Source organism: Diaporthe citri (genome assembly GCF_014595645.1).
Source record: "Diaporthe citri strain NFHF-8-4 chromosome Unknown scaffold_8, whole genome shotgun sequence".
Classification (NCBI taxonomy): Eukaryota; Fungi; Ascomycota; class Sordariomycetes; order Diaporthales; family Diaporthaceae; genus Diaporthe; species Diaporthe citri.
This window is the reverse complement of record NW_025064853.1, coordinates 2,406,909-2,420,566: the sequence shown is the minus strand read 5'-3', so window position 1 is coordinate 2,420,566 and position 13,658 is coordinate 2,406,909. Positions and strand designations below refer to the sequence as shown.

General features: G+C 56.2%; 5 protein-coding genes across 5 annotated transcripts; 3 read left to right on the top strand and 2 right to left on the bottom strand.

The window, feature by feature from the left end:
• Positions 1-2,934: 2,934 nt before the first annotated feature.
• On the top strand, positions 2,935-6,420 carry INS49_015025 (uncharacterized protein; the record flags this gene model as incomplete). Its single annotated transcript, XM_043175712.1, has 4 exons — positions 2,935-3,376; positions 3,405-5,387; positions 5,456-5,672; positions 6,069-6,420. 4 exons carry the CDS (start codon positions 2,935-2,937, stop codon positions 6,418-6,420), a joined length of 2,994 nt encoding a protein of 997 aa, XP_043020669.1.
• A 761-nt stretch (positions 6,421-7,181) lies between these two features.
• INS49_015024 (uncharacterized protein) lies at positions 7,182-8,573 on the bottom strand (the record flags this gene model as incomplete). Its single annotated transcript, XM_043175711.1, has 1 exon — positions 7,182-8,573. The coding sequence occupies one exon, from the start codon at positions 8,571-8,573 to the stop codon at positions 7,182-7,184; it is 1,392 nt and encodes a 463-aa protein (XP_043020668.1).
• A 1,400-nt stretch (positions 8,574-9,973) lies between these two features.
• INS49_015023 (uncharacterized protein) lies at positions 9,974-10,660 on the top strand (the record flags this gene model as incomplete). Its single annotated transcript, XM_043175710.1, has 1 exon — positions 9,974-10,660. The coding sequence occupies one exon, from the start codon at positions 9,974-9,976 to the stop codon at positions 10,658-10,660; it is 687 nt and encodes a 228-aa protein (XP_043020667.1).
• Positions 10,661-11,261: 601 nt separating this feature from the next.
• On the top strand, positions 11,262-11,693 carry INS49_015022 (uncharacterized protein; the record flags this gene model as incomplete). The annotated part of the gene is made up of 2 exons (XM_043175709.1): positions 11,262-11,294; positions 11,490-11,693. The coding sequence occupies 2 exons, from the start codon at positions 11,262-11,264 to the stop codon at positions 11,691-11,693; spliced, it is 237 nt and encodes a 78-aa protein (XP_043020666.1).
• A 547-nt stretch (positions 11,694-12,240) lies between these two features.
• On the bottom strand, positions 12,241-13,408 carry INS49_015021 (uncharacterized protein; the record flags this gene model as incomplete). Its single annotated transcript, XM_043175708.1, has 2 exons — positions 12,241-13,327; positions 13,392-13,408. The coding sequence occupies 2 exons, from the start codon at positions 13,406-13,408 to the stop codon at positions 12,241-12,243; spliced, it is 1,104 nt and encodes a 367-aa protein (XP_043020665.1).
• Between the last annotated feature and the right edge of the window lie 250 nt (positions 13,409-13,658).

Sequence of the window (13,658 nt, the reverse complement as noted above, 5' to 3'; positions counted from 1 at the left end):
GCCCAAGGCTCTGCGATATTATGGCAGTTTGGGCGGCCAGAAAGCGGCAAATCAAGGCGACCCGGGAGGCGATCGGATGTGGGAGAGGTGGGATATAAGACAGGCTGGTGATCCAGTCGAATGTTCACAAAGCATGGACAGGCCGAACCGTCGACTCTTTCCGGAAGCTGCCACCATACTTACCGTGGCCTACTTCAAGTGCCTAGGTTATGACGAGCCGTAACCCACGCCATCCTTTGCCAGTGGGCCCCGAGCCAAGTCGCGTGCCGTGTTGCATGGTGGACACAGTCGATGCCGAGGGCTGCTACTGCTCCTGTTACTCGTGCTGGCGGCGGTGATGGTTATAGTACTCAGGCCACAATCACCGTGGAGGACGACGGACCGAGGACGACGGACGCCACCGGCACATTGAAGGGAAGTGCAGCACCATGCCAGTTACGTATGGAGACACGAGCAGTGGCGTCTCGTGATGGCTATGAGTGGCGATGACAATGACAATGACCATGACCATGACGATGCCGATGCCGATGATTGCATATTATGGCGCGTGGCTTTTTCGCGGGCGTGAGCCGTGAGGCTGGAACCTGTCCGTGTTCGAAAAGTCCAGGTGTGGCGTGAAGGTCGGAAGACCTGACTGCGTCTCGACCGCAGCCCGACCGAGGGACAGGCAAGCCTGGAGCGAGGTTGTGGACAGGCCAGGTACACAGACAGAGGAAGGTGAGCCCGTCGTCCTTTCCCTTTTGTTCGCCAACTCCTCCCCATCCTGCTGTCGCAGAAGGCACGAACAGGGACTTGCACAATTTCCTATTTGATTATTTGATTCGGAGAAGGATCGTATCTGCCCAGGCGGTCTTGCCTTTCAGAGTTTCTTGTCAAGGTTTTCCGTCCTTCATACAGTCGGTCACTTTCGGTCACGCCACGATCGCTCGTTGCACATACTGCACACTTTTCTTTTCCCTCTCTCCCTCTCAGTGAGGCCCCCCGGCGCCCTCAACGTCACCCTCTCTCAGCCGCTGCGCACTATCTGCCATTTATCATCCACACCGTCTCGCCCTCTTCCGCATCCAACCAACAGGGTCTGGGACGAGACGAGACGAGACGAGACGAGGTCAGGCCAGGCGAGGCGGTACGGGACGCACGGCACAGGACAACGCCCACCTGCGGACTGAGACGCCGATCATCGAGGCACCACCGCACTCCTCCGAATCTGGGGAAGACCACCCAGCTGTCTGCACGACAGAGACAGCGGCAGGGAATCGTCAACCGGCTGTCCAGAAGTGTCCCCCTTGCGCGTCCGTGCACCAGCCTGGACAAACTCTTCCTCATCCTGGCCCACCCAGCCTACGCAACACGGGATCCAGCACAATCGGCAGTACCTACTTACCTAGGTACTGTACGAGGGGCTGTCTTTGTGCAGAGCAGCAGCACGCCTGGGCACACCTGAGCGGTCACGACACTGCGCGCGGCCGGGTAGCACTGTGTTGCAGTAGATATTCGTCATCATCAGGGGTCATCTCCACACTTCCAGGACTGCCAGGACTGCCAGACTGCGCAGCTACGGCACCCCTGCATGTGCCTCCACCCCACCCTCGACGTCAACTCGTCCAGATCCCTCGATCCCTGCCTGTCATACAAACTAGCAAAGCCACCCGCCGCCCGGGGCCACCAACCAGCGCCTGGGAGCCTGTGAAGCCCAAGGTGGTTTCGCAATCCGTCAAACCCCTACTGCACAGTGGGCATAGTCAGTCTCCCGTAGACAACCTACACATGAGGAATAGTGTATCAGGGCGAGAGCCTTCTCTTTCGATTCGCATCTCACCGCACCACACATCGCACCACACAGCAGCACGCGCCTCATCCCGCCCCATCGCTGCCCGCAAGCCCATCCCGACTCGGCAGAGCCTTCCGAACCATCGCTGCTCTCGTCTCGGTTGGCCGCAGCTTCCCTGATCCTACCTGCTCCTCCTCCTACCTCTACTCCTCCGCCGTAACATCTCGATCTGCGCCAGTCGCCCGCGCGTGCAGAGCACAGCTGCCGTGCAGAAACAGGAGAGCATTGGTCTACCAGCACGTCAACGTCGACAAATCCTGGCCTACTCCCGCCTCGAGCGGCCCAAAGCCTCCGAGGTCGAGGGGCTCTCCTTGCGCATAGCGCACAGAGCTGCGACGATACCAAGCCTGCCGCCCCCAGCTCCCACCAGCTCGGGTTGCTCATCTGGACTACACCAGATAACAGCATTCTTAGGCCATTCCGCACCGAGTTGCCCTTCCCGCCCATCTTGAGCCTGCTCGTCGCTACTTGGCTGCTCTACCTTTCCCATTGGGTACTGACACCCCTCGCCGCCCGTCCTCTTGTGGGCCTTGGCACCGTGTCGTCTCCCTTGGGCCGGGTCTATGGTGCCGCACACCTGCCGATCCACTGTGCTTTTAGACTCCAGCCCATCCGTTCCAGACACGTGAACCTGCCCCAATCCTGCGCAACGGCCCTGCACGACAAGACTTTTAAGGTTCCGTTCTCCTCTCGCGCGGCGGAATCCTCCTCTGTCCCGCTGTAACTGGGTCTCACCATCCCCGGAGGACTGGACTAGACTGTCTGTCACTTTGCCCATCCCCTCCACCACCACCCAGGAGCGTCTCCCGAGTCCACCTCACATATTTTGGGTCCACCCTCGGCCATTCTTGGGCTCTTGCCCCATCAACTAAACAGCCCAGCGAGATCGCTCACGTATGCATGTCTTTTGCTAGCCTTTGCTCTATGCGTACACCCAAGTTTCGCCGTCTTCGCGCCAAGCATGAGCTATCTACCGCTTGCCCTTCGCTCTCCTGGACACCCGCTCGACCCTTGGGCTTTCTTGGTGAACCTGCTTGTGATGATCTGGTATCTCCTTTACCCGCTCAGAGGGTAGGTTCCCTCTCTTTCCCTTTGTCCGGCTGATGTCTCCTGTGTCTCTCCAAACGCGCAACCGAATCGTGAGCATCCGGGTTAACCTGTCCAGCAGGACAACCGAGGCCCCTCTGTTGCCACCAACTCACCCTCTTCGAAGTGCATTGACCAGATATGGAAGATACGCTGCGAGACATGTCCTCGCAACCCTGCTGATTTCTGTCGCCGTTGCTGGTATCCTCATCTATCCTTGTCCCTTCCTCTACACGACCGACTACACCGTCGCTGCGCCTAATCTTCCTCTCCATGTCTGGACCGACGCCCAGCCCGTGGACGACAGGCCGGCTGTCGAGCCCGATGTCATCATGCGCACGATATGGGTGCACGGAAGCTACATGCAAGCCCTCGACCGCGAGGTGCTCTTGGGCGCCCTGGAGCTGCAGGATGCGATATTGGGGCCAACCACCGATTTCAACCCACGGCAGCCCACCAGTCGCATTCCCCGGGGTCGACCCGCAAGCCGACCTTAACGAGAAGGAGAGGGATGCATTCCATGTCGTCAACGGCCTCACGAATCAGTCTTGGTTCTTCCACTCTCCTTTGCAGTACTGGGCCTGCGACGCCGGCAACATCGCGCGAGATGTAGACTTTATCAATACGGTCAACGAGAAGAAGACACAGCCGACGTCGGTCAATGTGACCCTGCGGCATTCGATAGTCTTCAGCGGCAAGAAATTCGAGGACAGGCGGCTCATCGCTGCCGACGCGCTGGTCATCACCTTGCTCCACCTTCAGGACTCACCGGTGGGGAGGCTATGGGGGAGGAAGACCAAAGAATCTGCTGCTCGCATGGCAGACAAATGGGACGTTTTCCCGAGAAGTGGTGTGTCAGCTGGCTCTCAGCTCTTCGAGTTCCAGTTTCGTCCAATTTCAATCCAGGATGCCATTCTGCTGTCCCTGGCTTATCTGTTGACGACTACTTACTTCTTGCTGAGCCTCTCCAAGATTAGGGCGGTCAAATCCAAATTGGGCCTGATCGTAACCGTCGTCGCACAGATTATAATGTCGATAATTTCCAGCCTGACCGTATGTGCCCTCTTCAGGATCGACCTCTCCAGGATTCCAAGGGCCGCTTATCCTCTGGTACTCATGGCGATGAGCTTGGAGAACGTCTTCCGATTGATCAACGCCGTCATACTCACGCCGTCTGATCACAACACCAGCAGCCGCATCGGGTATGCGTTCGGCGAGACGGGCCATGTTGCGCTTGCCAGTGTGGCTCAGAATCTATTGATCCTCTGGGGCCTGGCCAGGGTGGTGTCTTCCGGCGTGTCCGCGTTTTGCACCTTTGCGGCCATCGCTATCCTCTTTGACTTCTTCTATCTTTCGACCTTCTTCCTCTCTGTCCTCAGCGTCGATGTGCGTCGAACTGAGCTGGGGGACGCCTTGGAGAAGGCTTCTATCAGGAACAACCGAATGACCCTGGACGGCCCGCCGCGCCAGTCCATCGTCGATGCTATTCTGCAAGGGCGCATAGCATTATCGACGCGTATTGCGGGAACCGTCGTGATGTTGGGATTCGTGCTTGCGGCACAGTGGCACTTCTTGCAGAGCGGGAACGCACGCAGCCCTGCAGGTCTTTGGCGACATCTCTGGAGAACTAACAGCGCAGAAGTCTCACCTCATTATGCTCAGATACATCAAGCTCGGAGCCCGAAGTCCTGGCTGCGTCTTCAAGACCACGAGACAGCAAAGGAGGTGATCAACGTCATCAAGCCCTGGGCTCACAGCTACGTTGCTCGCGTCCATGACCCGGTTGTCTTCGTGCTCAAGGGCGCTAATCGAATCCCGCCCAAGGGCGTGCGTTGGTTCCCAGACGCGGTTTATGACTTTACGCACCACCAACTCACCCCGTTTATCGTCACGGTCCTTGTTCTGGTGGCTATGGTCCGGCTCCTAATGAACTACCTGCTCTGGGATGAAATGGTAGACGCCAGGGGCGAGGATGATGTCGACGAGGAACCTCTCATCTCAGTCAAAAGTCTTGCAAACGGACATCAGCTCGATATCGCAAGGTTGTTGGTCGCTCCCGACAGCCACGTGGTGTCCGCTGGACTTGACCGCAAGATCAGGGTGTGGGACCTCCAGTATGACTTTGCGAGTCACGATCTAGATAAGCCCGGATCCCCAATGGACAGTCCGTTCCCTATACAGGCGATGGCGGTCGACAGTGCGTCGAATTGGTTGGCGATCCTGTCAACGTACCGAGTATTGCTCTGGAGCATCACGAAGCAGGAGTGGGGTCCTTCAGCGCCTATTGATTTGTACGGCCAGAAGCCGGAGGCCTTCTTCTTCGGGCCCACCAGGAACAACTCCCGGCTTTCAATTGTCATTGTGAGACGGAATGGGACCATGACTGAGATGTTTCCGGATGGTCTTGAGCACTCGGATCACATGATCTGCAAAAGCCCTCTCAGCTGTGCTGTGACTATTGCGGAAAGGCGTAAGCATCTACCTCCTAGCTCCCTTCCAGCCACTACCGTCGCGAGCCCCCGGCTGACCTAGATGCAGCGACGTCGGTTCAACCTGATCCACGTCTCTCCATCGTCACTTTGTCACGACGCTCCTGCATACACCGAGTCGACTATATTGACGGCCTGTGGATATCTTCGGAGGCCAAAATAGTTGGCGGCACCCTCGAGGAGCCGCAAGCCTTGTTGCCTGTTCAGGGCTTCGCATCTTACATGGTCGTCCGGACCCATGGTGTCGACCTCGTCGATCTCTACTCGTCCAGGGTGATGCACACTTTCCAGACTGAAACAATCCAACCAAAGTCTCTCAAATTTGTGTATCAGGGACAAAGGTCGGGCCCCGGTGGTCGAGGCACTATCACTTCTCTGACACTTGCCTACCTGAGTGGAGAGGATGTCGAATGTGTACTCCAGACCTATCTTCCAGGGGAAGACTACGACAACATCTGTTTCTCGGACGTAAATGGAGCTCGCGTGCGATCTAGCTGTGCGTGGGAGGAGACTAGGATGGTGACTCGCCGGATACACAACCCCGGTGCGTGGACACCGTTGCGGAACGGGTGCTTTGTCGGCATAAGGAGGAAGGAAAGGGAAGACCGAGGTACTCCGATGAGAGAGCGACTCCCAGCATTTGCGCAATCTGGGCTTCGCAGGCGTGGACATGCCGACCCGTCGCCGAGACGGACCAAGCTGGAGGAAACCTGGGAAATATGGGTAATAAGCCGGGTCGAGAAGGAGGGGAACATTGAAACCACGCCGCTAGTCGCGCCGGACGACCCTGCCGGGCTGATCATATCAGCACTTGGCCCTATGATCAAAGTTGGCTATAGCAGTGCCGCCGTCGGCTTCGGAAACGTGGTCAAAATAATCACAGTCGGCCACGAGCGATTCGAAAATGCGGACGACGAAGGAGCCGAGGACATCAACCTGACAAACAGGCGGAGAAGAGCACCACATTCCAGGCCTAGAGTTTCGTCCTTGTCGTACAAGCAATATCAGCGTTGAAAAGGAGTTTGGGGGATGCTGTATTACAAATGGGTTGGGGCTGGGTTTGCTGTAAAGAATACCAGAGATACCAATGGACATGATAAAGGAGCAAGGTGATTGTGATTTGAAGGGAATTGGAAATAGGACGGGAACAACGACATATAGGCTTCCATCAAGCTCAATGTACTCCCCTGGTTAGGCCAAGTCCTAGGAGGGGTGTCTGTGTGACCGTTGACGGCCTCTTTCTATCAATAAGCAATTGGTGATCGTCTCTCCGGAATGAAGCGGAGGAGTTCCCCATTCTGTCACCGGCCTTGGAATACTTCCATGGGTCAGGCGTAGCTATGGATAATTTTGTCTGGTTGGCTGGCCAGCTGCGATCAGCCCTCACACTAAGTGAAATGTCCCTAGACCTTTGATGTGTACTGATGCCATTAAAATTGACGAAGTCCCTGACGAGTTTGCGGCGTCAAATTCTGTCCTACCTGAGCCTCCAACCCGGCCTCCCACCTCAAAGCCCCCTTTTCGGGTTGCAACAGAACTTTCAGACTGCCAGTCAAAAGACCACCAACCAAATTCCGGGAAACAGGGCTCACTCCACCCAGATGGTGCCTGACTTCCTCCACAGCTCAACTGCTTCTCGCAGTTGATCCCGTAATAGCACCGTCGGGAAAACAAGTTGAAAAGAGACACAAAGGTTTCTTTGTGTGGGATCTTAACAAAGCTTCACAGCCATGACGCCGCCGTGATCTCAGACAGATCTACAATCAAGTACCTTCTCAGTACCCCTCAGGCCTCTCACCCTCTCCAAACTTGTACTGCAACACCTCGACCGGGACCATCCGGCCAGTCAGGTTGGCAAAGTCGGCCTGCATCTGCTTCCAGCGATCACCCTTCCGGCGGGCATCAGAAACCGCCATGAGGATGCAGTCGTCTTCGTCAAACTTGTCGTCCGCCTCCGGGATGGTGCTCTTGTCGGTGAGGAGGTGTCTGGCGTAGCTGCCGATGAAGACCTTGGTGGAGACGTCTTCGGAGCCAGACTCATACCCGGACTCGCCACCAACGGCGACTGGCGAGGTCAGCTTGGGCTTCTTCTTTCCTTTCTTCTTGTCGCCCCCCTCTGTCTTTAGTATGCCGACGGGAGAGGTCTTGAGGGCCTTTGAGGAAACTTTCTCGTCGCTTTCGTCGTCCTCCTTCTCAGATTCCTTGGCCTGAGCTTCAGCCTGGGCTTGCTCTGCTGCAGTGGCCTCCAGCTTGGCCTGAAGGCTGCCGAGGTCGAAGAGACCACCAAAGGCATCAGCGGGCACGTCGTTGTCTGTACCGGTAGTGGCAGCCTCTGTAGTCTCCCCAGGGCCACTTGTGCCTGCTGTCTCAGCTGTCTTGCCGAGCGCGATAAGCTCACGATGCCGCTTCTGGATCTGCTTCTTCGTGCGGTTCATGTACTTTGCGATCGTGGCGTACGACTCGCCGTTCTCCTTCCTGGCTAGGAGCTGAGAGTCCTCTGACGGGTTGAAGTCGGCGTTCTCTGTGCCGGCAGCTTTGATCTTGAGGCTCTTGATCATGCGGCGGACCTCTTCGCTTGCGTCGGTGAGCGCCCCGTCAGTCGAAGCGTTGGAAGCTCGAGACGCGTTTCGGGTCGTTGATTTGGATGGAGGGCTACCGTCGGACTCAAAATCGGAGTCAGTCGCCTCGCTGTGAGTCTTGCTCTCGTGCTTCTTCGTGCTGGCTGCGTATTTTGCCTTGAGCTTTGCGATGTACTTCTCCTGCTCCCTGACCTGCTGTTCCAGTTTCTTGCGCTGTTTAGCCTCAGTGGCGAGCTTGTCCAACTTGGTTGCCTTCTTGCAGGACTCCTCCAGCTTCTTCTCGGGCTTGAACTTCATTTCAGCAGTGGAAGGCGTCTTCGCCTTGCTGGCCCTTCTCGACTTGGTCTTGACAGCAACAGGCTCCTCGAGATCGTCATCCTCTCCGGCGTCGTAAGAGTTGCTCGCAGAGAGTGGCACCCTGAGCTTGATTGCCTCCTTCTTCTTGGCACCTGGCCAGGCCTTGTCCCTGGGCACCATGACTGGGGCGCCGCCTGGGATGAGTAGGTTGAGTGGCTGAAGCTTGCAATCCGAGATTGAGATACGCTTGTTGCCGTCGCCTTTTATGGCGAGGTCTCTGTGTGAAGGCATGGTGGCTTGACTCAAGAATGAGCGACGACAATTATGCTGTGGTGTTGACATCGATGGACGTTGTGGGGGCGCTTGTTGTTGTGTGGTAAATAACCAAAGTGGGGTGATTTCATGAGGTAAAGGAAGTAGGCTTGAAGACCTGCAAGGAAACGGTGACATCCAGGCAAACCTCTCTACCTTATTGCCGATGGCCCTGAGCAGGTTAATCGCCTGAAGCTCTGAAAAATGGGGCAGTATTTGTTTGGTCTTCCTCCACGTGCACTCTTGGGTGAGAGTTGTGGTCAATCTGCAACGCTGCAGGATAAAAAATATGGTCTCGTCAAGACAGAGCTTCGGGGCTTTCGGGCGTTGAAAGGGCGGACGGGACTCGCAAGGTTAACCCAAGCTTCTTCACCCGAGAGCTGCAGTGAAGTAGCTGAATTGGATGAAAGTGACACACTCCACATTCACCCATGTACCGGTGAGCACTGAAAGATGCCAGGCCCAAGAGTTCTCATTTGAGCATACATTGTGATCTATATCTGAGGTGCTCCTGGAAGCCTCCTCCCACAAACGGCTGAAACCAAGGCTGCGAGACTGAGACTGTAAACCTCAGTGTTCACTGAAATATGGAGAAGTGAATTCAACAAGTTCCACCAGATTTTGGCTAACAGCAAGTTCAAACCCACATGAATGAAACCTTGCAGGGGTTTCTTCCTGGGTGAGAAGCGGGTGGCTGTTTGATGTGTATGTCCTGTGCACAAGCTTCCTTCCTACCGGGCAGGTCTATCGTATGGAAATTTTGGTGACCTTCAAATTCTCAATCACTACGAACTTGCATCAAGGTTACTCTACTCTTTGCTGCTCACACGTTAAGCTTGCTTTCGGCCGGTTCTTGGTAACACCTTCCCTTGAAGACAGAAAGCAGTTGTAGGCACAGTGTTATACGCATACATTTATTTGTTTCCAAACCGGTTATGTCCCACTTGTCGTTCAGATAATCCGATCTCAAATGCATCTGATTTGGATCAGAACTAGCTCTGAGTCGCGAGATTCTGTCCCTGCTAAGCAAGGCACTGCTGGTGTCTATTATGCTAAGGCTACCAAACTCTGTCTGTAAAATTCCGATTAGAGCAGAGAAATGTGGCAGATCCAATCGGGGTGGAACCCGCAGTATGAACAATAATTGAAGTTATTGACAAGTGGCTCCACGTACACTAATACCTAGAGACCTTGATGCCGCGGAGACGGCAAGGCCAGTGTTGCGGGTTGATGTCATCACGGCCAATCACATGTCATACAGACATGATTAGTCAATCTTAAGGACCATTGACTTTAGCCCTCGCGAGTCAACGTCCCTCCCCATCGACAGTCAGTAGCACTTGTTAACAAAGGACCTCATCTCACCTGCCAGAGTCACGATGGCGTCTCTGCCCCCGCTCAGCACCAACTACTCGACAGCAATCAAGCTCATCGATGAAGCTCACGCCCAGGACCCCAACAAGACCCCGGCGGCAGATGGCTCAGGCCATGTGCCGTATGAGCTTCATTATGCCCAAAAGATGACGCGATGGCTCGCATCAAGATGTCCAGATGCATCTCCTGCATTGCAAGTTGCTTGCCGGGCGCAGCATTTCAGACGGTCGGTTATTCCCACCCCGCTCACCGTCCACCAAGCATTGACTGACGATCTGAAAAGCTGGGAGCTACCACGAAGCAGCTACCCCATGACCAGGCCCGGGTATCTCACGTGGCGGACAAAGCAAAAGACCCAGGCTGCCTCCCAGATCAGTGAACTGCTTGTGTCCATGGACGATCCTCCTCCAGAAGCTGACATCGAGCGGATATCGGCTCTGATCAGCAAGAAGGACCTGGCCACCAACGAGGAGACACAGGTGCTGGAGGACGTGGCATGTCTGGTGTTCCTGGACGACCAGCTTGACGGGTTTGAGTCGAAGCCTGACAATGACGAGGACAAGGTCATCAGTATTCTGCGCAAGACGTGGAAGAAGATGAGCCCCAAGGGCCGTGAGATGGCGCTGCAGATGAAACACAGCGACCGGGCGACGTCTCTGTTGCAGAAGGCTTTGCAGGATGACAACGAGTAGAGCCTTTTAAAGAGTTCAATTAAAGCTTTGCCAACGGGGAAATATGCGGGAATATGCCGCTGGGACCTGCCAACCTCACTTGCTTACGAAGTTCCAGATCACATCACTCTCCTGTCACTTTCACCAGCATCGCAGATCGAGATGTGTCCAGGGATACTGAGGCTTTCGTGTAGTGTATCTTACATCACCCACTGGCCAACTTTCATAGGAACCCAGAATTGGAGTGTTGGCAAGCTTCTGTTGACCGGGAAAAGGTGCCCAAAGTTGTGGAAACATTGAAGGTAAGGAGCCATCCAGCCGAGACTCCCCGCTGCTCATCACGGCAGTCGTCAGGAATCAAGACATCGTCGAGGTCAAATCACACTGCTGCCCAGCAATTGCATTGGATTTCGAGGAGAAGTGGTTCCCAGCCCAGTCGAGACGACATGACGATCGACGGACGGTCTCAAATACTGGGCCAACACAACCTGCTTGTGTGTCCCACTACTGTACGAGCTGAAAAATAAAAGGCGACGTGCCTGCAACTCTGCAACGGCTCGGCTTACCATGCTGGACCTCGTATTGACCACGCAGTAACTACGCGCCTTGACCCTCTGCAAACATGGCGAGCCCGTCCCCACTCATCAAGTTCGACGTCTGCATGTACAAAAAAAAAATGAGGTATCACACGAGGACTTCGTCGAATGGGCCACCAAGGTGTACCCGGTCAAGGCGAAGCCTCTCACCCAGAAGTACATGGTGAAGTGGACGCAGGCAAGTCATCCCACCCAGACTGTTTCCTCTAGTCATCTTGAAGAATGGCGGTCTAGCTACTACTGCGGGAATGTAGACGGTAAATCCGGCACACTTCCGAGAGCCTCTCCGGCTGCTGACCACGGACCCGGCATGGGCCGAGCTAGAGGAGGGCGCGCTGGCCCGGACTAATATGTCCGTCGGCCGCTTCGTCATTGGCCACGAGGTCGTGCACTTCGAGAACAACAGGCCGGTTGCAGGTGCAGGTGCCGGTGCTCCAGCAGATGCTGCCGATGCTTGAGGCTTCTCCATGGTGCCGGGGCAGCCAATGTGTTCGGGGAACGTGATGTCTTGCGGTGCACCTGCTAAGCCGACGAGGGCTTTTCGGGCGCGCATAGGCGGGTGTGTGCACGTGCATGACCAGTTTACTCTGATACAACCGGTTCGCATTAAATTCAATACACATGCTTGAGCTGTGTTGCCTCCGATCAAGTGACAATATGGATGTAGGCGTCGGCAGAGATCGAATCTCGCTGATTGCTGCCAACACGTGCCCGTTAAATAGGCGGTGTCCCCCCCAACGAGTGAGGGAAGGCCAGCATGCTGCATTGTCGATGCTGCACTGCAGGGCCGAGGGAGAATGACATTGGGCAATCTATGTTAAGGGGCCGTCCGGTCTGCCGTGTCACCACACCTGCTTTAACGTCCGACCCAACTATTTCTTCAACGTCCAGTGCTACGCCTTGAACACGGTCTCCTTCTGCAAACACATGAATCAGTCTATCTATTAATTAAGCACGAATACATTGGCCGTCGCGTTCGGCAGTGGAAACAACCATCCAGCAACACTAAGCATTCTGCTTCTCTCGGCGCAGGAACTCAGGAACAACGTCGGGGAAGGTATCCACCACCGAGCCCGTCGCCGTCCACCCCAGCTTCGCGACCCTCGAACCCCGAATCTTCATGTTTACCCCGTACATGATGGCGATGTGCATCGCCCAGGAATCAGGAGGCGGCGGCGGGGCGAGCGGGTCGTACTCGCCGTCGGGCCCGGCAAGGCTGATCCTCGCCGCCTCGGTCACACTCACAGACTTCATCTCGTCGCTCTCGATGACGCCGTGCTGCTTCAGCACCGGCACCAGGCCCCTCATGAAGTCTGAAAACGCGATGTCCTCGCCCGTGGCAAAGTAGTACGCCTCCGGCCCCCACAGCGGCAGCACGCCGGCGTCCCTCTCGATGGGCTTCCCGGCGAGCGCGGCGAGCGCGTCGTTGATGAGGATCAGGTAGATCCGTGCCAGGTCCATGACGTGGACCCAGGCGTGCCTGTTCTCGCCGGGGGAGATCTGGAAGCCCGACTTGAAGGCCCGGGCCGTGGTCAGGATGGCGGGCGTCGTGATGGGCGTCGGGTGCTCGGTCGAGGGGCTCATGCCGCCCACGAACCCGGGCGACACGATGGCCACGTTGACGTCCTTGGCGCCCTCGCGCACGATCCGGTCCGTGACGGCGTGCGTGTGCTTCTCCTCCAGGGCGCTCAGCTCCGCTATGTCGTTGATGTCGTCCCACCACCGGGACCCATTCACGCCCTCCGGCTCGTCCCAGATCAGGGACGCACCCGAGGTGTGGATGTAGTACGGCGTCTGGGACGCGCCCAGCGCTGCCTTTCGTGAGTTCAGGCCGCGGAAGATGGCACTGATACCCTTATCGTGGGTGATGTCCGGACCGGCATTGATGACGATGTCGGCCTGGGAGCTGGCCTCCTCGATGGTCTTGTGGTCTGCGAGGTCGCCCAGGACCGTCTGCACCTGAGGGTACTTGGCGACCAGTCGCGACGCCTTGTCCTCGCCCCGGACGACAACCTTGACCTGGACGTCGGCCGCATGCTGCTCCAGGATCTTGTGCAGCACTGCACCACCAACGTGCCCGGTGCCGCCGATGCTATGTGTGGTCGCGCGTGTCAGGTCTCACATCTCTTGGCACAAGCTGGGGTGTGGTCTCTTACAGTAGGATTTGAGGCATGTTTTTTTCACTCATGAGTTTGTCTTATCACTGGGTGCTTCGTGTCGATGGCCTCCTGAACAGAACCGACCTTTCAAGATGTCCAGGCGAACTTTGATGTCGCCCCACTTATGCGTTGGATTGCAGCTCGTTGCAGCCCAGAGTCCCACATAGGACACTTGTCCTATACTGGCCGAGGAAACGATTTGAGCTTCGAAAATGTAACCTTTTTATGCACCCTGTCGATCCCGGAGATACCCTGCCTCCGGTG